We start from the raw sequence: 21,167 nt of genomic DNA, 5'->3' as shown, positions 1-21,167 counted from the left end.
ACTTCTAAAATCTACTCTGTAGCCCAGGCTGACCTGGACCTTGCTGTGCATATCAGGCTAGCATGGAACCACAGAGAGAGACCCACCTCGGGTTCAGGAATGCTGAGATTATAGGCGTGGACCACCATCACTGGCTTTTACCAATATTTAGAAGAATCCCAGAAACCTTCAACCCAGAGCTTACCTGCGCCCTCCTGGCCCCTGCGGTCCAGCTCCAGCTCAGCTATCTCACTCAGCAGGGTGATGCCCTGCAGGAAGCTGTGCTCCAGGCCCAGGTTGGGGGCAGTGTCTACCTTCTCCCCAGCTGGGACCCCAGCACCCAGAGAGGGCAGAGGCCTGGCCTGAGGCAGTTCGGCTGCAGCTACCAGCGCATTCATGCCCGCCAGCGGGTCCTCCAGGCCTGGCGGGAGCGATTCAGAGCAGTTCTCCTCTAGATAGGAAGTGCTGCCCGGGGCAGGTGCAGCCTCCTGGGCTTCCAGGTTCAGACACTGGCCCTCTGGGACAGGCAAGTCACAGTCAGAGAACTCCAGGCTAGGCTGAGGCTCAGTCAGGGACGCCTGGGGCAGGCTGTCCTCAGGTTCTGCCTCTGCCATGGGCCCTTCCATTGGCACGTCCAGGGGCACCTCCACTGGCTCCTCCTTAGTCTCCACCAGTGGCTCAGGTGTCAACTGTGCCCCCAGCTCCAGGGCAGCCATGCGGGGCTCCGTCCTACCCGGCAGTTCTAGCTGTGGTTCAGCCACCTGTGCAAAGTCCGAGGCTTCAGAAGGCTCCCGGCAGCCCTGACCCGCTGTGCTCAACGCCTGGGCCTCCAGCAGGCCACCTCCGCAGCCACCAGCAGGGCTCACAGCCACCATGGTCTCTGGGACAGGCAGAGCCAACGGTGACTCGAGGGGAGGCAGCTCCGTGGGGCCCTCTTCAACATCCTCAACCTCAGCCTTCACCTCACGGTCGACCAGCGGCTGCTCTTCTGGGCTGTCCCGGGGTGGCTCTGGGATCTTGGAAGGTGACAGGCAGATGGGCTTGTCTTCGGGAGACAGTGCCAGGCGCTCGGGCCCATCAGCCGGGAGTGGCACGTCTGGGGCGAGGCCATCGGCGTCAGCAGCCGCGGTGGGCTGCAGCAGGAAAGGGTAGGGTCTCCCGTAGTGTGGCGGCAGGGCTTGGAACGGGTACCTGGGGGGGATATCTGCCAAGGACAGAAGAAGTCAGAGAAGGGGCTCCCTAGGGCTCTGACCTAGCCTCACAACCTGCCACAGAAGACACAACCTAGAACCAACTGCACCTTCACGGTGGGGAACACCTGCCCCTGCTGAGCCTGAAACAACCCATAAACCTTCTACATGTAAGGCAGCCACCATCTTGTCCTCAGCCTTACAGTCGTAAAGGTGAATCGGGACTGAACCAGAATCAAAGGCTTAAACAAGGTCCATGAAGATCTGTCTGTCAGCCTGGACTGTGTATCACCCCGATAAAGCATGCATTCAAAAATCTCATAGCAGCTGGGTGTGGTGGTACAAGCCTTTAATCTCAGAATTTGGGAGCCAGAAGTCCACAGACCTCTGTGGGTTCAGAGGCATCCTCAGCTATACACCAAGACACTCTGTCGAAACACAGCAGAGCAAAACCCTTCACGGTAATACAGTTTTATCCTAAGAGGCAGGGCGGAGTGGGATGATTGTGGCTGCATCAGGCCTGACCTCAGGCCTGGGCAATGCCAACAGGAACCCCCACACACCACAACAGTTTACCAGAGAGTATGCTCGAGGCTAAGCATACGCTTACTCCTTACACCAAAGGGCTCCAGAGAGGGCCAACCGCCTGCCCAAACCAGCACGGCACTAAGACAGGATTCTGAATCAAAACCCAAATTCTCACAGGTATAAGCTCACGATCTGCACTGCCCCCAGAAAAGGGGACACATACCTCAGAGCCCAGAGCCACCTGCGGCCAGTCCTGACAGACACAACACAGGACACTGGGAACACGTTTGTGAGGTCAAAGAGGCAGCCCAGATGGGAACCTCTGTGTGTTCTCAGGGAGTCTCAGCAGTGACTGCACGCAGGATTAACAAGTGTGGCCGTCTGGCCTTGCACTGTGCTCTGAGCCTCCCTCCTGCATGGAGGCTATCAGGGCTGTGTCCCCTGTCCCCCCACCTCTATGCTAACAAGGGACCGGAAAGAAATCTCAGCTACATTCTCATTCCAGCGTTGGACAGTGGGATATACAGAGTGCTCAGCCAGAGAATAAGTGCATGAGTGAATGAATGAATGAATGAATGAGCAAATGAATGAATGAACGAGCCAGTGAATGAACGAATGCACAGTGAAGAGACAAGAATGAGGACTGAATCAGGCCACCAGTGAACATTCAAACTTGGTGTCCACGGCCAGGCGGCCCCTGTCCTGCTTTGGCACCCACCTGTGAAAAGGGCCTGGAAGGGGCTGGGCGCCTCCTTCTCCACCTCCAGGTCATTCTTCTCCACCACGTTCTCGGGAGCCTCTTCCTTGCGGGTAAGGCCAGGGGTAGGTGGTGGGGAGGCGGGCGGTGGGCTGCTGGGGTGCGAGCTAGGTGTGGCGGGGTAGGTGTAGGCTGGCGGCTTAGACACATCCTCAACCTTCTGGATAACCTTGGCCTTCAGAGAGGTCACGGGGGAGGCTCGGGGAGACGGGGGTGGGCTCACAGCCTTGCCGTGGGTGCCCGTGGAGCCGGCAGTGGGCTTGCGAGGCAGCAGCCCTGGGCCAGCAGCACTCAGGCCGGTCTTGCCCGTGGTCTCCATGCTCCTCTTGTTCACCTTCTCCTCCATCTCAGTTCGATGCTCCTGGGCTTTCAATCGCTCCTGCTGGGGAATGAGACAAGGGGTAGGGTCAGCACGGCAGGAGCCATCATCACCTGCCCTGTCCCTGGAGACTCCAGCTCCAGACTATCAGACAAGATCCAGGCCACCCAGGCCTCCCTGTCCCGGGGCAGTACCATAGACCTTCCGCTGTGTCTCGCGTATAATAAATAGATCATTCTATGGAACCCAGTGGGCTGGAGGGCAGGGCACAGAGCCTGGGCTGTTACAAGGAGGGTCCACAGCCTAAAACCCGACACCAGGACTCTGGCCCAGTTGGGCCCTCACAGCTGCAGACCTCAGCACCTCGCGCTGGGCTCGCACAGGGTGCTGACCTGCTCAGCACTGAGCTGCCTTAGCCAAGCAGCACTGAGGCACTGACAGCAAAAGGAAAACCTAGCTCTCCAACAGCCAGAACTCACAGGGGCCTGGCCATACCCCAGACACACTCCCGCGGCCGCCCGCTACCTAAGAGCTAAGTAACTAGCCATTACTAGGACTCCCGTTGCCCGGAAGCAGAAACTTCAAGACCAGAGAGGTTAAGTCCCTAGCTGGAGAACACAGAGCTTGAAAAATCTCAGTGCAACTACCCAACTGATTATTCCAGAGCAGCTCCTGCCTGGAGACAGAGAGGCAGGAGAGATCCCTCTAAGATCCCTTGGGTATCGAGTTGCAATGCCTCCGATACACAGCTCACCTCTGTCATGTCTTTTTCCACTGCTCACTGGGTCCTGTCCCTAGCAGGTGCCATCCACCATACCCTAGCTTTCCTGCCCAACCTTCCCTCTGGTCCTCTGTTCGGATGCTGCCTCCTCCAGGCAGCCCTCCCTGACCGCCACTCTCTTCTCCTACTGCGGGGCCAGGACTCACCACCAGCTGTGCACTCCGCTGAAGCTCCAGGGCCTGGGCCGCCTGTTGTTGCAGGTACAGCAGCTCTTGCTGCCGCAGAAAGTGCTGCTGGGAGAAGAGCTGCAGCTGCTGGGCGTGGTGCAGGGGGCTGCGGCCCGGTGGGTACAGGGCTGGCCAGAGAGGAGGCACTGCCGCTCGCTCCATCAGCTCAGCTGTGAAGACAGACAATGGGGGGGCTGCACCCACGGCCCCAGCTCCTGTGTGGGCTCTCACCCCATTTCTAGAGGGAGATGCCAAGGTCCGGTGCAGACAGCCAGGCAACACCAGAGCAGTGGGTCCTGCTGGCTTCCTCGGCCTGGAATACCATTCCCCATGCACAGATGCCCACACCTCAACCAAATCCCCAAGTAGATAGAAAGTCCTCGAAGGTCACAGTTGGAGCAAGCCAACCTGCAGGATGGTACCAAAGCTACCATGCGGACCCCAATCCAAGGTCTGCAGAGTGGGACCCAGAAGGGACAGGGACACCCAGGCCCCACAGGTGATCCTGACTGAATCTCACGGAGTTGCCAGGATCTGTCTCTGGACAGGACTGAGGTCAGCTTTCTTGGGCTCCCTTGTCCCCACCCCAGACGCAGAGCGGTCCCAGCCCCATGAGAGGCCAGCACCTGGCTGTGACATAGGAGTCACTTACCAAAATGAGGCAGGTGATCGCTAGGGATAACCACTAGCTGGCCAGACTGGGGATCCCTGACGAACTGGTAAGCCGATGACAAGGAGCCCCCTAAGCCAGGTGGGAAGGCAGGGGCCATGCCCTGGTGTAGAGAGGGGGGTCCGAGGCCTGGGGGGAGAAACCCAAGTTCACATCAATGTCAGGAGATTCCAAACCCACAACAGCACACCATGGTCCCTGATCTCCACTGAGAATCCCAAAGAACCCTGAGGAGAAAAACCCCTGTGAAGTGACACTCACCGTAAGGGTGTCCAGCAAGCCACATGGATGTGCTGCCTGAGCGAGGCAGCCAAGGGTGGGCGGCCAAGTGAGCTGCAGGGTCAGCAGACCAGCGTCCTGAGCCTGCCAGCGTCGGGCCCCCAGTCACCATGAGGTTGGGGTTCAGACCATTAGGAGCACAGCTGGTGGGGTGTAGTCGGGCCAGATCAGCCAGCTCCTTGCTTTCTCTGTAAAGGGGAACAGAGGTGTGGGAACAGCTGGTGGCCCAGGAATGGGGGGAGGGGGGGGACAGCCCAAGGAGCAGACAGGGTGAGCCTGGGGACAGCCGAGGCTCTGCCCATGGTGGCCTGGCTCTCAAGGACCATGGTGAGACTTAGAGGTCTCTTATCACCCTGTCCCCACCCTCAGGTCCCCCAAGCCCTCACCGGAGCAACTTCTCCTGGTCCCGGTCCAACCGTGTCCCTAGCAGCCGATCCTCCCGGTGTCTGGCTCGATCACAGTCATCATCAGTGCGGCCATGCCCTGGGAGCCAAAGGTGACAATGAGTCCCCCGCCAGCAGCCTCCAGATTCTCACTGTATCCTTCCCCACCGCTGCCCTCCCCTTGTACACGCAACAGAACCTTCCAGCAACACAGATCCTTATGAGCGGGACCCCACTAAGGAGTCTCTGGCCCAGGAACTTCCCATCCTGTCCCTTCGCACTCCAGGAGCCTGCCTGTTACTCATACGACAGTTGTGGTGGGAATAACACCAGCAGATACAAGTTCAAACACAATAAAATCTAACAAACACGGCATGGTAGCAGTCTCCTTTGATCCCAGGACTCAAGAGACAGAGGAGGTAGATCAGCCTGGTCTGCAGAGCAAGTTCCAGGACAGCCAGGGTTACACAGAGAAACCCTATCTCCAAATATAAAGGCATGAAAATTTAAAAATAAAAAAATCAAACAACTGGGCATGGCAACACACACCTGTGATCCCAACACTGGCTTGAGGCAGAAGGACAGATATGAGTACAAAGCCAGCCTGGGTTACATATCAAGTTCCAGGAGTTTCAGAGTAAGATCCTATTTCTTTTTGTTGGTTTGTCTGTTTACTGTTTGAGACAGGGTTTCTCTGTAGCTTTGGGACTCTGTAGACCAGGCTGGCCTCGAACTCACAGAGATCTGCCTGCCTCCCGAGTGCTGGAATTAAAGGCGTGCACCACCACAATCTGCTAAGATCCTATTTCTTTAAAAAGGTGGAAAGGAGGCTCAGTGGATCAAGTTACTACTTCCTGCCAAGCCTGAAGACCAGAGTTCAATCCCCTAACTCCACAAAGTAGAGAGAGAATGGACTCCTACAGACTGACCCCTCCAACCTCCACGTGTGCAGAGCAGCATGTTGGTATGTCCATGCCTATACATACACATGAACACACAAAACAAATCTCTTTTTCATTTTTATTTTATGCATACAAGTGTTTGCCTGTATGTATGTACATGTATTACGTCCATGCCTGCCTGGTACTCCAGGAGATCAGATGAGGGTGTCGGATCCCCTAGAACTGGAGTTTCAGATGGTTGCAAGCTGGGAACTGAACTTGGGTCCTTCACAACAGAAAGCCCTCTTAACCCACCTCTCCACCCAGACATATGTATTTAAAGGGCGGTGGTGGTGCACGTCTTTAATCCCAGCCCTAGGGAAACAGAGGTGGGCGGATCTCTGAGAGTTTAAAGGCCAGCCTGGTCTACAGGCGAGTTCCAGGACAGCCAACAGTATAAAATAAAACCTTGTCTTGAAAAAGCAATGATGATGATGATGATGATGATGATGATGATGATGATGATGAGGAGGAGGAGGAGGAGGAGGAGGAGGAGGAGGAGGAAGAAGAAGAAGAAGAAGAAGAAGAAGAAGAAGAAGAAGAAGAAGAAGAAGAAGAAGAAGAAGAAGAAGAAGAAGAAGAAAGATGGAAAGATGGGGCGGCTCAGCAGGTAAAAGGAGCTTGCTGCCAAGTCTGATGATCTGAGTTCAATCCCGAGAACCCACATGGTGAAAGTAGGGGAACCAGCTCCCACATACTGCCTTCTGACCTTAACACACCTGGGGTGAGATGCCCATGCCCCCCCCCACGCACACACACGTAAACGCATGCATACACACATATATGCCTGCGCGCGCGCACACACACACGCATGTGCACACACGTATATGCACGCATACACATGCACACACACACACAATAAACAAGTGGTATCAAGGAGAAGAGGCTTGAATGTGGCTCAGCGGGCAAACTGCTGCATAGCAGCCCTGGATTCTATCCCCGCCCCATGGGGGGCTATTAGGTATGGCTTACACAGAAGAAGAGGATTTTAAGTTCAAGGCTATCCTTGAGGGCAATCTGGGCTACACAAGCCTCTGTCTAGGTAAATCAACAAATAAAACTGGTCACGTGATGACACAATCCAAGTAGCCATCCCTGGCCCAGTCCAGCAATGTCTCAGGTGACACAGACCCCCAACACAGGGTCTAGAGTATAGAGTAGGCCAGGTGCAACTCGTCCTCATAGGCCAAGGATCCACCTGAGCTACAGAACTCAGCTCCTACACTTCAGCTACATTCCTGCACCCCTAAAGCCTCAGGGTCCTGAAGAGACCACACACCCTCTGGTTTCCCCAGGAAGATGGGGATGCAGCCATCCAGAGCACAGAACAGCGGCTGGGCAGAGTACAGCTACGTAAGCTCAGACATCCAAGGACCAGCCACGTTACAGACAGCCGAACAGCCTAGCACGGGACAGGCCAGTCCCTAGAGGCAGATGGAGTAGAGCCAGCAAGTCTACCCGGAGTGAACCTCAGGGCTGCCTAGAACACCCAAGTCCAATGCTGGAACACCCTGATCAGTTTTAAGTGGTAAGAGGACAGAGGTGGGACAGGGGAGAGAGGTGTCCCCTGGCCACTCGAAGGACCCTTTTCTCCAGAGCCACGGTCCACAGAAGCATTCACCAAGCTCTTTGCTGCCACCAGGACAAAGTGACTGGATGGGTGGGTAAAGAAGGGCAGGGAAGGAAAGCAGGAAGCTGCAGCGATGCCACCTGCAGATGGGGAGGGGACCCAGCCAGGGTCCTTGCCTCTGAGGCCAAGGAGTTCTTGCACTAGCACTAACCAGAATCCTCCTGTGATGGTTAATACGGTCAGTGTGCCAGGATCGAGAATCGCCCAGCAGGCAAAGGCCTGGGCATGTCCGGGAGGGGCTTCCTAAGAGGTTTCACGAGAAGTCAGAAGAACTGAATGCGGCCAGAACAATGCTCTGGGTTGCGCACTCAGACTGATAGGGAACAGCCTGGCCAGGGGACGGCTCAGTGGGAAACACAGGCCAGCCTGACACTCCGAGCTCGATCTTCGGGACTTACATGGCAGAAGGAGAAAACAGATTCCTGAAAGCAGTCCTCTGACCTTGACATGTGTGTTCATACACACAAAATAGATAAATAAATGTAAAAAAAATATTTTTTTTTAAGAAAAGTGTTCCAGGTGGTGGTGGCGTGTACCTTTAATCCCGGCACTGAGGAGGCAGAGGCGGGTGGATCTCTGTGAGTTCGAGGCCAACCTGATCTACAAGAGCTAGTTCCAGGACAGGCTCCAAAGCTACAGAGAAAAACCTGTCTCGAAACCACCCAGGTGTCTTGCACACACATGTAACCACAGCTCCAAGGGACTAGAGACTGGAGGATTACTGAGGCTGTCTGGCTGTCAGGTGAGCCAAGATGGGGAGGGAGGGAGGGAGGGAGGGAGGGAGGGAGGGAGGGAGGGAGGGAGAGAGAGAGAGAGAGAGAGAGAGAGAGAGACCCTGCTTCAAAGACAGTGTGGGAGAGGGATGGAGGACACCCTCTTCTGGTCTCCACACGTGCACACAGCACATGCACCCTGAACACACACGTGCACACAGCACATGCACCCTGAACACACACGTGCACACAGACACGTGTGCATACATCCACAGGTAAAGCGAGATGAGCCCCAGCCCTCAGCTCTTTCTGCTTCCTGGCCACGATCAACGTGACCATATGTCTCACGCTCCTGTCACCATACCTGCCCTACCATAATGGACTGCATGCTCACACTGCGAGCCAAAATCAACGCCTGCCTCCTTCCTTCCTTAAGTAAACGTTGGGTACCCTATCACTGTGACCAGGACCTCCGGAGAAATAACTAGAGTGGCCCCTCCCCCACCGAGCAGAGTAACAAGAAGACTGACAGGACCAGCCAGGTGCTGGGGAGGTGGCTGGGCTGGTGAGGCGGTTGCTGCAAAAACGAAGACCTGAGTTTGAATCCCTAGAGCCCATATTTAAAAACTGAGTACCAGCCAGGCAACGCTGGCTCACACCTTTAATCCTAGCCCTTAAGAGAAATCGTATTTTTTTAAGGTGCATGCAAATGAGGAAGACACCTTTGGCTCACTGACAGACTGACAGACACACACACACACACACACACAGCCCGATGGCAGAACTAGAAGCGGCTGTGCCAGGAACCATGGAGAAACTGTAGCTCGGAAGGGAACGGCAGGTTTGAGGCATCAGAGAGCTCAGAGAAGCCACCCAGAGTTCCACAGCTGTGCCTGGAAATCAGAGCCTGAGCTCATGCTTCCTTGTCCCAGGGGAGACGCCACGTCAACCAGGTTCACACGCTCCCAAGGGCTCAGCCATCTGGGAAGGGCACGTGCCACTGGTCTCTGTGTCTGAGACCAGCTGTGGTATGGCGTTTGCCGCTAGAGCCCCAGAAAGGGGAGGTGCCTGGAGTGTAGCCTAGGCTCGGGGCCACGAGTCTTCTGTACACGGAGACTGAATTGCCCTGGGTTACTTCCTGTCCCAAGTGTCACCTGCCACTAGACACCAACACAGCAGCCTCCATGCCCAAGGCCACTAGGCAGAGCTCCAGGCCACTCTCTGCAAACTGGCTGGCTCCCAAAGAAATGTGACATGACCGTCACACCTGACCCCATGCTCTGAGGTGCTCCACCCCTACCCATGTGACTCTGTAGCTACCTAAGGCCTGTTCACAGTTCACTCTGTCCAGTCACCCCACAGAGCCAAGCCCCTGCCCTGGGTCAACACCATGGGGTCCAGGTGTTGTCGTCGCCCCCGCCCCACACACCGCCAGTCTCTGTCTCTGCATGTCAATCACACGCAGCCTTCCCCCATCTTAGGGACACTCTGTTCCCTCCACTGGATTACTCAATGTAACCTCAACTTCAATTGACATCTCGTCTAGGAAGGAAGGAGCCATCCTGCCCCCTCCCTCTCCGCCAGCACGTTCCTCACTCATCTCTCTCTATGAGCCTAGTGCAGCACAGCCGTTCTACCTGTGGCTAGGTCACTGTCCCACAACCTGCACCCGAGTGTATGCACTGCAACTGCTCGGGTTCCAACAGTGCCACCCACGGCTGTCCACCTCTTCTCTACAAAACAATCCCACAGAGGGAAACGCAGTCGACAAACAGCAGATGCCAGGAAGAACAGATTTCTGGGAGAAGAGTGAGCTATGCAGAAGGAAAGGCACCTGTGAACACCCTAGGGCAGGAGCCTGCAAAGAAATGGTGGAGGCCAAGAGGAGTCAAAGGGGGTAAGCAAGAGAGGGAACAGAAAAGATCTCAACAACGGAACACCTGCCTAGAATCCCCCAGTGAGGGGCTGGGTATGGCTCAGTAGTAGAGCCCCTGCCTAGAATCCCCCAGTGAGGGGCTGGGGTGTGGCTCAGTGGTAGAGCACCTGCCTAGAATCCCCCAGTGAGGGGCTGGGGTGTGGCTCAATGGTAGAGCCCCTGCCTAGAATCCCCAGTGAGGGGCTGGGGCATGGCTCAGTGGTAGAGCACTTGCCTAGAGTCCATGGTGGGGGAGGGGGGCGTGGCTAAGTTAGTAAGTAGGTAGTATTCATGAGACAGTGGTTTTCATTCCCAGTAGTTAAAAAAAAGCAGAGACAACTTCTCCAGTCCAAACTCCAGCCACATCCTCCTCCTGCATACATACACATATATGACCCTCGTAGTCACAGGTATTTCGGACACTAAGTCATAAGCCACCCTACACACAAGGAGTACCCTACCATGTTACAGAATCCTACTCAGGGAAGAAGATTTGTCTGCTATCACCCCATCCCAAAATAAGCAGGTGTTTCGTGGGTGGCCCTGGACTGTGGTCCAAGAGAAGAAGCTAGGAACAAGAGACAATGCCGGCCTTGAGATGTCACACAAAGGTGGACCAGCTGGGCGTGAACTTTTCCCGGCCTTCACTCAGCCTACCAAGGCCTCACTCGTGTACCTTTGAGGCCTGAACCACAGGCCCTTAGCACGGCAGCAGGCTCTGCTCCTAGCTGACGGAGTTCGGAGTTCAATACACACACTGAAGACAGCTCTCCAGAATACACAAAGACTCAAATACAAACCAATCTGCTAAATCCCAGAAAAAGATCCAACCTCACTGCAGATGAAATGAGCCCAGTGTGGTGGTAACACTTGTGAGGGAGGCTGAGGCAGGGGGTTACAGGTGGGATGCTAGTTTGGCCTTAGCCTCGACTATTAACAAGACCTTGTCTCAAAGGAAAAAAAAGTGGGGAGCAGAGAGATGGGTCAACAGATACAGTGCTCACTGTGCAAGTGTAAGGACAGAGGTTCGGACACCCAAAACACATGGACGACCTTATGCCAGAGTTCCTACAGCAAGACAGGAGGAAGACTAAAGAGTCCCCCAGAGCCCACAACCCAGCGACCTGGGAGTACACAGTCACAAACACGGGACAGTGAGGACACCCAAGATTGTACTCTGACCTTAAAATGTGCAACATTGCACACACATGCCCACATACCCACACGAAACCAAACACAAACTCACACAAATAAATAAATAAGAAAATAGAAGTGGCAAAAAAAAAAAAAAAAGCTACGGGAGACCATCCAGGGGATAAAATTGCTTGCCGCACAGGCCTGGTGACCTGAATTTGATCCCCTGAACCCAGGATGGAAGGAAAGAATCAACTCGAGGACGTTATTCTCTGATACCAACAAGCACATGTTCACACACACACTCGCACACACATGCACAAACATGCACGCGCGCGCGCACACACAATCAGGGGTTTGGCAGGATGACTCATCAGGTATAAGCGGTATGATAACACCTTCTCACATCTGTGGGCACCAGCACACACATGATCTCTCTCTCTCTCTCTCTCTCTCTCTCTCTCTCTCTCTCTCTCTCTCTCTCTCTCTCTCTCTCTCTCTCACACATGCACACAAGATCTGTCTCACTAACACACACACATACGATCTATCTCTTACACACACACGATCTCTCTCTCTCTCACACACACACGCACACGCATGTTACTTCACTAAAAAAAGACACACTGGAGTCTGTCAGGAAGCCACTCGACTTGAGAAACACTCACTCATTGACCTGCTTGCCCAGCACCTGCTATGCTCCAAGCCCCACGCTGACTGGACACCAGAGGTATTGAACGAGGCAACGCCCGGCTCTACCCCACTGGAGGACTCAGAATGGGGGGCTTAAGGTTAGTCTATTCCTAGGAATCTCTAGGACAGAACAAAGGGACTCAAACCGGCACAGAGGCACTACGTGCAGAAATATTCCACACAGCACTCTCGAGACAAAAGAGAGCAGGCGAAAACGTAAAATGCCCACCGGGGACCGGAAACCTAACTATGGTACCTGCTGGCACGTGCTCTCCACAGAATATTAAAGGCCGTAAAAAAAAAAAAATGCTACTTGTAAAGAGTCCGCCACCTCGGGAGAAACAACCCTCACTGTGACGCTGAAACAACCCACAGCACCAGGACTGTGCCGCGCTAGCCACTCTGCGGGTGGACACAAATTGCACGGGAAAATGAATTCGGGCAAAGTCAGGAAAGTGTTTGAGGTGCTGGGAAAACATAATGGTCTTTTTCTTCGTTCTCCTCTCCTGCATGCTACACGTCTACACGGATAATGGGGAAGGCAATCACAGTTTCAATGGCAGCCACGATGGGCAAGCAATAATGGTGGAGTAAGGAAGGGGGGCCTGGGGGGAAAGAGTAAGACACCAGCCAGGAGTGCAGCCGCATGCCTAAAATGCCAGAACTCCACAGGCAGTGGCAGATGAACCTCCATGAGTTCAAAGCCAGCCTGGTCAGGGCCACACCGTGAAACCCTGTCTTTCTTTTATTAAAAATGGGGGGGGGGCAGAAAACCAGGTGAGACAGTGAGGCAGACAGAACCAAGATTTAGGGACTAGGGAGATGACTCAGAAAGCAAAGCACAAGTGTGAGGACGTGAGTTCGGATCCCCCAGAAGCATGTAAAGCTGGGCGTGATAGCTCAGGTCTGTGACCCTAGAGCCCCTTTCGCCAGATGGGAAGTGGAGAAGAGAAGCCGTGGCAGATCTGGGACCAGCTAGCCTGATTCCACAGCCCCACAAGAGAAACTGTCTCGGGCCGGCGAGGTGACTCAGTGGGTAAAGGCACCTGCTGCCTGAAGACCCGAGTTCCAGCACCAGAACCCACTAGGAAGACTATTTCTGACAACTCGTCCTCTGACCTCCACATGTGCGTTGTGGTGCACTCACATGTGTGTGTATGTACGTGAGTGTGCATGCATGTACACACATACACAATAAATAGGTAAATGAGAGAGCCTGTCTCAAAGTAGAAGGTAAAACGAGCATCCAAGTTGTCCCTCTGACCTCCACACTGGCGCACGGCACCTGTACCCACAAGAGTGGGCCTGGGCCTGGTGTGATCCCAATCCCAACTACTACAAGTCCAAAGCCCATCTAGGCTACAGATCAAGTACTATCTGAGCAACTTAACGAGAAATGGGGGCTGGGGCAGTGAGTCAATTGCTAGAATGCTCGCATAGCGTGCAGTGAGTCCCAGGGTCCATGGCAGCCCTGCATGACCAGTGTCATGGTGCCCATGCCGATGGCCCCAGCACTTGGGGAGTGGAAGCCAGAAGATCAAAAGTTCAAGATCACTCTTGACAATAAAGTGAGCTGGAGTCTCTACAGGACTGTCCCCCTAAAGATAACAGAAGAGGCAGGACATAACTCAGTGGCAGAGCACCCCCAATACCGCTAAAACAAAACAGAAACGGAACCCAGCACCTACCTTTGACATTGTTCAGGGACAGCGAGCGCTCCTGGTCTGCCAGCCCAGGCCCCAGGCGGCTACTGCTCCCACTGTCCTTCTGTCGTGCCACAGCCACGGCAATGCCCACAGGCGGGTGTCTCACTTCAGCCTCCCCTTGGGCGGAGCCCTCCCGCCCGAAGGTCTTGGTGCTCTCAGGTCTCTCCGGGTCCCGTTTCAGCTGCCGGCCCCCTCCAGCTGTAGGGACCCCGGGGTGTGTAAGTCGGGCCTGGGCTCTGGGGGGACCTGAAGATGTGGGTGTAGGTTCAGGTTTCATGGTGCCCAGGCCTCCAAAAGGGCTCTTCTTCCCACCGCCACCAGGGCGCACAGCCACGGCCTCCCGAGCAAAACTACCACTGTATTTGATGAGGCTCTGCATGGCAGAGGCCTCTCCGGGTCCGTGGGCTGCTGGGTGGAGGTCAGCACCAGGCCTGCCGCAGGTGGCCGAGGCACGGGGCATTGCACCCCCGGGGTCCAGGTAGGCCTTTTTGGATGCTGTGGCGACAGCTGCTTCCTCTTCAGCTCGGCTGGCATGGTGGTGCTGGGCAGCCAGGACAGCCATCTGCGTGGTGGCAAAGTTGCCCAGCTCAAAGGGTTTCCACTTGTGTTCTGGCACAGGGGGTCGGGATGGTTCCAGGCCAAAGAACTTGGCAGCCTGCTGGGCAGCAGAGGAGCTGGAGCCTCTGGGTGCACGCTCACAAGGTCTCGGATCAGCCTCAGGCTTGAGTAGGTCCTTGGGGGGCAGGTAGGTGCGGGCATCCGGGGAGGACCGGGAGGAGCGGGCTGGAGGTCCCTCGGATGGAGGTGGACGCTTGAGGGAGCGGATGACAGAACTCTTCTCCCGCAGGACCTCTGGTCGCTCCAGTCGTGGAGATCCAGGGGGACCCTGCAGGACCCCAGGACGGCCTGGCTCGCGCTCTCTGGCCCTGGCATCGCGAGCCTGGGATGCTATCTGGATGGGTCCCACACGCTCATCAAAGGCCTCCACAGAAGGCACAAAGGTGGGTGCTACCACACGGTGCTCACGGCCTGGTTCACGGAACACGGTATAGACACCAGCAGGTGTCGAGGAAGGGGGTGCAGGGGGACCCTTGGGGGGTAATGGCGGTGGCGGTGGCAGTGGAGACCCACAGGGTCTGGCCGTGGGCAGCAGAGCTTCAGCCCGCCGCAGCAGCCGGGCACTCTCCTCCTGCCTGGCTACCTCCTTGGCACCTCCACGGCTCAATTCGGCCACCAGCCCCGCATCCACCACTCCATTGCAGAGGCTCAGGGCAGACGGCTGCAAAGAGCCCTTGGCTTTGGCCTCTGCCAAAAAGGGTGACAGGCGCTCAGCCAGGCGTGAGGGCCCACGGTCCTGGCGGCCCTCGGCTCGGGCCTCCTGGGTCAAGTCCACCACCCCACGAGGCATGGTCACCTCCTCCCGTGCCCGAGGGTCTTTCTTGCCGAACAACGGAGGGGGCTCTCCACCGCGGCCTGAGCGGTCCTTCCCTGCACCTTCCCGGGAGGAGCCTTTGGCTGGGCCACCCGAGGAGTGGCCACCGGGAGTTCTGGAGGAGGATGAGTGACAGTGCAAGGTCCCGGGCGCAGGCAGGTAGAAGCCATCTAGGGAGAAACAGACACAGTGAGCCGGGAGCCTCGCCCACTCTAAGTCCCAAGATTCCTTCCCCTCAACCAAGGGAGCATGGCACCCCTGAGAGACAACGTGTAAGGGACCTGGTCTTTCAGAGGGAAGGGCCAGGCATGCCTAGAAGATGAGTAGAAACCTGGCTTCAGCCATCTCATCCTCCCGGGCCTGTTTCCTCATTTCTAAAGGGAGAGGAGCAAAAGGGTGCTTTCAAAACTGTCCAGAGCTTATCAGGAGGCTATGGGCAAACCGGGCAGTGGTGGTACCTGCCTTAATCCCAGCACTCGGGAGGCAGAGGCAGGTGGATCTCTGTGAGTTTGAGGCCAGCCTGGTCTACAAAAAGTTTCAGGACAGCCAGGACTGTTACACAGAGAAGCCCTGTCTCAAAGGGCTGTGTGTAACAGTGACGGGCAAGGGGACTTTGGGACCGTGTCTCAAAAGGGCATCTTGAGGTCTGCGCGTATAATCCTGGTAAAAGCAGGTGGCCACTAAGTTTAAGGGCATCCTCAGCTATGTAGCAGAGTCTAGGCCACTATGGACTACCAGCTGTGAGCAAAGAGAAAGAAAGGAGGCAGGGAGTGGAGAGAGAGAAGAGAAGACTGGGAGGGAAAAGAAGGAATGAAGGAAAGATTGTAAAACAGCTTAGCATGTAACATCTCACGCCAATGTGGCAGAAGGAGAGCTTGCCAAGAGTTGCCCTCTGATCTACACACAGAGGGCGGGCGGGAGGGAGGGAAGAAGAGAGGGGGAAGGGAAGGAGGGGGAGGGAGGAAAAAGAAAATATAGGTGAAGATCAGGTATGGTGGCACGTGCCTTTATTTCCAGCACTTGGGAGGCCCAGACAGGGGGATCTCTGTGAGTTCAAGGCCAGCCTGGTCCACAAGGTGAGTTCCAGGACAGTCAGGGCTACACAGAGAAACCTTGTCTCAATAAAAGAAAAGGAAATACTGGTGAAGAGACGGGGGAGGGGTTGCAGTTCAGCGGTAGAACCTTTTCCAAGCACCTGCAAGGCCCTGGGTTCCATCTAGGGACCCCCCCCCCAAGAAAGAGACAATGGAAGATACCTGGAATCCTACAGAGGATCCCCAGAGGAACCCCAGGAAATCATTCTGCCAGACCCTCCCTGCCAGGCAACAGCCCCACCCCGCTCTGTTCCTGACCTTTCTGGGTATCGAAGATGCTGGGCTGACCCAGCTGGCTGAGGAGGGGGCTCCCGCTGCTGGGGGGCTCCAGGTGGTTCAGGTGGAGGTAGGATGGATACAGTCCGCTGGGCAGGTGGGAGAAGCCTAAGGAGAGAAGACAGAGAGGTCTAGAATAGCCCGTCACCCTTCCCCCACAGGGAACTTCCTTCTAGTATTTTCTTTTCCTGGGAAAAAAAAAAAAAAAAAAAAAACCACTGTGACCTGGCAGCCCCCTGGTACAAGACGCTGAGCGGTTAACACCAGTTCCCACAGTGGCCACTGTCCCCCTCCAAGCCCTGCCACCTCAAGTCTTCCTTGAGGCCCAGGAAATACCCCAGAACCAAACTCAGGACGGAACCAAACAAGAAGAGCCATTATTCTCATTTAAACCTCAAAAGCAACACTCTTATCTCATTTTACAGATTAAAAGCAAAGCAAAACAAAACAAAGAAAAATAACAACAAAAAACAGACTCACAATGGACCACTATCTAAGAGATCAAACTGCAGATAAACCCAGCTTTGAACTGAAGGCCCTGGACCCTATACCCAGACAACCTCAGTAAAGTGTGGACCCTGGATACAAGTGGATTTCATGGGCCTCCTGCCTCTGCTGTGTGCCTCAGATCTGATTACTTGACTTCTCTGAACGCAGAAGCCAGGCAGGTCTGGCTGCCCACTCTTGCAAGGAGGACCCTTCAAGCCTCCTGAAAGGGCTCCCACGGTGAAGCCCACGGTGAGAGTGGTGTGACTTCAGAAAGGGTGGTGGCTACAGGTGACGAACAGGGACAACTAAGGGCCAGCAAAGAAGGAAAGTAGGGCAGGCACAAGGAGCCAGAAAGGTGGGCACTGAGGAGCCAGGCAAAGCTTCTTAAGCCTGCCTGGGACTGGAGAGCACAAGAGACGGTGTCCCTGACCCTAAACTGTGGTCTGTCTGAGGACAGAGATACAAGGCATGTCCCCAGCCTTTAGGGCTAATGTTTTTTCTCCACATCACCTAATACATTAAAGACCACCAGGTAGCCAAGGGGTGGTGGCATACGCCTTTAATCCCAGCAGAGGGAGGTGGATCTCTGTGAGTTCGAGGCCAACCTGGTCTACAGAGCGAGTTCCAGGGCAGCCAGGGCTACACAGAGAGACCTTGTCTTGAGGAAGAAAAAAATAGCAACAACAACAACAACAAAACAACACTGATGGGGATAGGGACAGTGCTCTGGATGCTGGCCTGACATTCACCAAGTCCTGAATTTGATTCTTCAGCACCTGCCTCCCTCCCACCAAAGAATCACAAACAGGCGGTGCTCTGCGGATACAGGCCAGTAATGCTGGCTACCTGAGAGACTGAGGGAGACTCAAGGTTAGTCTGGAGCAACTTAGTGAGAACCTGCCACAAAGTAAGAAATAAGGCCAGACATGGTGGTGCACGCCTCTGATCCTAGCACTCTGGAGGCAGAGGCAGGTGAGTCTCTGAGTCTCTGTGAGTTCAAGGCCAGCCTGGACAACACAGTAAGTAAGACCTCTTGTCTCAAAACTAACAAACAAACAAATAAATGGGGGGTGTCCAGAGTGATGGCTTCACACAGGTAGTCCCAGGACTTGAAAAGCAGAGGCAGGAGGATTGCTGCGAAATTCAAGGTCTGTCAGTGCTACATAGCAAGACTTTGTCTTGAAAACAAAACGGAACGAGACAACGAACAGAACAGACGCCAGTCCACAGCACTACAAGTAAACATATGAACACGCAGCGGGTCCCTCCACTCTCATACACCAAGATGGGCACCGCAGTCCCTTCCCAGGCTGCTGCAGAGGATGGAGGGGGCCCAAGAGTGCAGCCCCAGGACCAGATCACGTCAGTGCCGTGTGTGTTTGCTGTAGCTATCAGCATGCCAGGAAGGACTGAGGACCGAGGAACGAGGTGACACAGGAGAGGCGCCCTTTCCTTGTCCAGGCCCCTGCTCACCACTCACCCGGGCAGAGCTCAGGAGGGGCTCAGAACACCAGCCCACACAAGCAACCATCATCCCAGACCACAGCAAACACCCAGCAGAGGGGACATAGCCCTCCCCGTGCATGGTGTATAGACTCATTCCTGGATTTGGGTGCCCTAAGAGACCTTAGTGACCTCTATACAGGAAAGACCATGCTGTGACACCTAAGGGACACTTCTGGCTATAGCCCACAACCCCAGGAGGTAGGGAATGGCCCAGGAAGCCTAAAGCAGACAACAGGGGTCTCCCACAACTACAGCACCCCAGACTCTAGGGGGGCCCTCAAGGTCCACAAGACATAAGAGGACCCCAACCTCAACCAACCAATATCCCAAATCTACCAGAGCCAGAGGTGGAGAAGACACACCTCCCATGCATGGGGCCTTATATTGGTTTAATCCCTAGCTCTGCCCCCCAAAAAGGAGCCCAGAGTACCCAGGTCTACGGCTCCCCACAATAGTTGGGGTGTGAGATGGGGGTAAGTGTGGGAGGTTCTCATTGAATAAACACAGTTACTGCCCTCAGAGTGCATACCACCTGGGAATAATCGCATAGGTAAACCTTTTGTCATCTTTTACAGGACAGCAGGGAGAGGAGCCAATGGCTGAAGGAGGAGCCAATGGGCGGGGTGAGAGCTGCAAGCAGAGACATAAATGGCTGTGCAAAGGCCCTGTGGTAACAAGACGAGCACAGAGTGCTAAAAGGGAAACGGGGAGGCCATGGGGAGAAAGTTGTTGAGAATGGTGTTGGGGACATAAAATTGTCAACATGGTTGAGACAGTGGCCCAGCAGCCCTCAGCCCCTCCCATCTGGCCCACTCCTTACCTTCATGAGCGTGGGCAGCCCACAGATGCACCATGGGCAGGTTGCTGGGGGTGGGGGAGCGGAAGGAGAGGTCAGAGGGCAGGGATACTGGGCTTCCCTGAGAAGGGGTCGAGGGCCCCATCCCGCTGGCCACAAAGCTGCCCAAGAAGGCCTCGCCTGCAGAGAAAAGGGGGGGGGGGTCCCTGTCAGGCAGCCAGCAAAACAGGTTGTGACACCTGGACCACCATCCCAAGGTCCCCTACTCCATGAATCCTTCACTGCCAGAAATCAAAAGGCATTGTATCCCTTGGTCAGCCTGGACCACAACCTATGGGTCCAATCACTATAGCAACCAAGGAAGATAACTAGGTTTCCCTCAGGCTCAGTACCCCTCCATCCCTCAGAGAAGTTTTACCACTCTGGCTGCTGATGCAAGCCTGAGCCCAGTTGGGAATGGGAGTAGGGGGCCCCAGGAACCACCCGGGGGACCCACGGAGTAAGGAAGAGGGGCCACTGGAAAAGGAACTCACGTTCTGACCTCAGTATCCCCAAAGAGCCCACAGTCACCCAGGATGTGCAAGAGCCTTAGTGTCTGGGGACTGCACATGCCCACTAATGGGGAAGCTGAGGCCAAGGAGGAAAAGCCTTGGCTTAGCCAAGGAGCAGCGACTGCCTGCACACCCAGCAGGACATCTCAGAGCCCACCCTGAGAGGTGTGATGTGTGGGGACCATCGCAAGGAACAAGGCAAACAGTGAACATCAGGAATGGTGACATGCACCTATAATGCCAGCACTTGTGAGCTGAGGCAGAAGGATGGCAGATTCCAAGCTAGCCTGGGCTACACAGCCAGCCCTTGCCTCAAAAAATGAAAAGTTCTTAAAATGATGGAGCCTGTCCTGATAGTTACATCTGTCATATGAATTCGCAATTCAAGGGCAGGCTGGGCTGCACAGTAAATTCCAGGTAGTCTGGCCTACGGGAGGAGACTCTGTCAGAAGCACCCATCCTCAGTCTGGGATGGGATGTCATGTACTAGCTAGTATGCATGAGGACCTAGGCTCAATCTTCAGCACTATAATAATAATAATATTTAAAAAACAAAAATTGGGTGGGAGGCATGCATTTAACAAGAATTATATAATGATAGTTTCAGGAACAGTAATAGTAAATAGGCCAGATGTTTTGTGGGCGATTTCGAGCTCTCCCCAGTATACTCTGCGAGACAGGCCGTGAGCCCTGAACACATAACTAGGCCCAGCACCCTTACCAAGCACTCCCCAGGTGCCCATCCTGGCCGGTCCCCAGCAGAGGGTTCTGTATAAACACATGAAGGGCTTCTCTAGTCCCTGAGAGGTGGGCACTGTTTGCAGACAGCACAGCAAGTAACATTACACTGGACACACAGACAGGATGTGTGGCTCAGACGCCAGGGGCCCCGGTCTAAGCCACAGGGAACTTGTAGTCTCCACCCATGTATGCATTATTCCAGCTTCTGGGTCCCCAACAGACCTCCCATGCAAGCCCTATATCCCTAAAGCCCAATGACCGCCTCTCAAAGGAGATAGAATTCCTAAATACACCCCATCCCCTTTGGGGTAAACGCTGGAAAAGTGAGTAAGCAAAGAACCGGGCTTCCTCACTGATTCCCCCCACCCCCCCCGCCAGTAAGGACAGCAGTAGCTAGAGATGGCATACACCCTCTGACCACATGCCTGTTACCATGGTCTACGTCCAGCCACCATCACTGCAGCCCAGTCCCTCTCCAGCGTCCAGCACCAACTCCT

At 55.0% G+C, this 21,167-nt stretch overlaps 1 protein-coding gene across 9 annotated transcripts in view; it reads right to left on the bottom strand.

The window, feature by feature from the left end:
- The window catches only part of Tnrc18 (trinucleotide repeat containing 18), a 110,003-nt gene that overhangs the window by 48,447 nt on the left and 40,389 nt on the right, over positions 1–21,167 (bottom strand). For 5 of the 9 annotated variants that reach the window (XM_057765983.1, XM_057765985.1, XM_057765984.1 and 2 more), the window contains 9 exons: positions 19,403–19,558; positions 16,570–16,695; positions 13,768–15,387; positions 5,057–5,153; positions 4,653–4,858; positions 4,374–4,520; positions 3,701–3,891; positions 2,416–2,836; positions 185–1,183 (listed from right to left, as the gene is read on the bottom strand). In XM_057765983.1, the coding sequence (XP_057621966.1) occupies positions 185–1,183; positions 2,416–2,836; positions 3,701–3,891; positions 4,374–4,520; positions 4,653–4,858; positions 5,057–5,153; positions 13,768–15,387; positions 16,570–16,695; positions 19,403–19,558 (3,963 nt within the window). The remainder of the gene's footprint in view (positions 1–184; positions 1,184–2,415; positions 2,837–3,700; positions 3,892–4,373; positions 4,521–4,652; positions 4,859–5,056; positions 5,154–13,767; positions 15,388–16,569; positions 16,696–19,402; positions 19,559–21,167) is intronic. The other 4 variants (XM_057765990.1, XM_057765989.1, XM_057765986.1 and 1 more) reach the window with 3 other exon arrangements.

Source organism: Chionomys nivalis, chromosome 3, assembly GCF_950005125.1.
Source record: "Chionomys nivalis chromosome 3, mChiNiv1.1, whole genome shotgun sequence".
NCBI lineage: Eukaryota > Metazoa > Chordata > Mammalia > Rodentia > Cricetidae > Chionomys > Chionomys nivalis.
The sequence above is the reverse complement of the archived record's forward strand: the minus strand, read 5'-3'. Positions and strand labels throughout refer to the sequence as shown.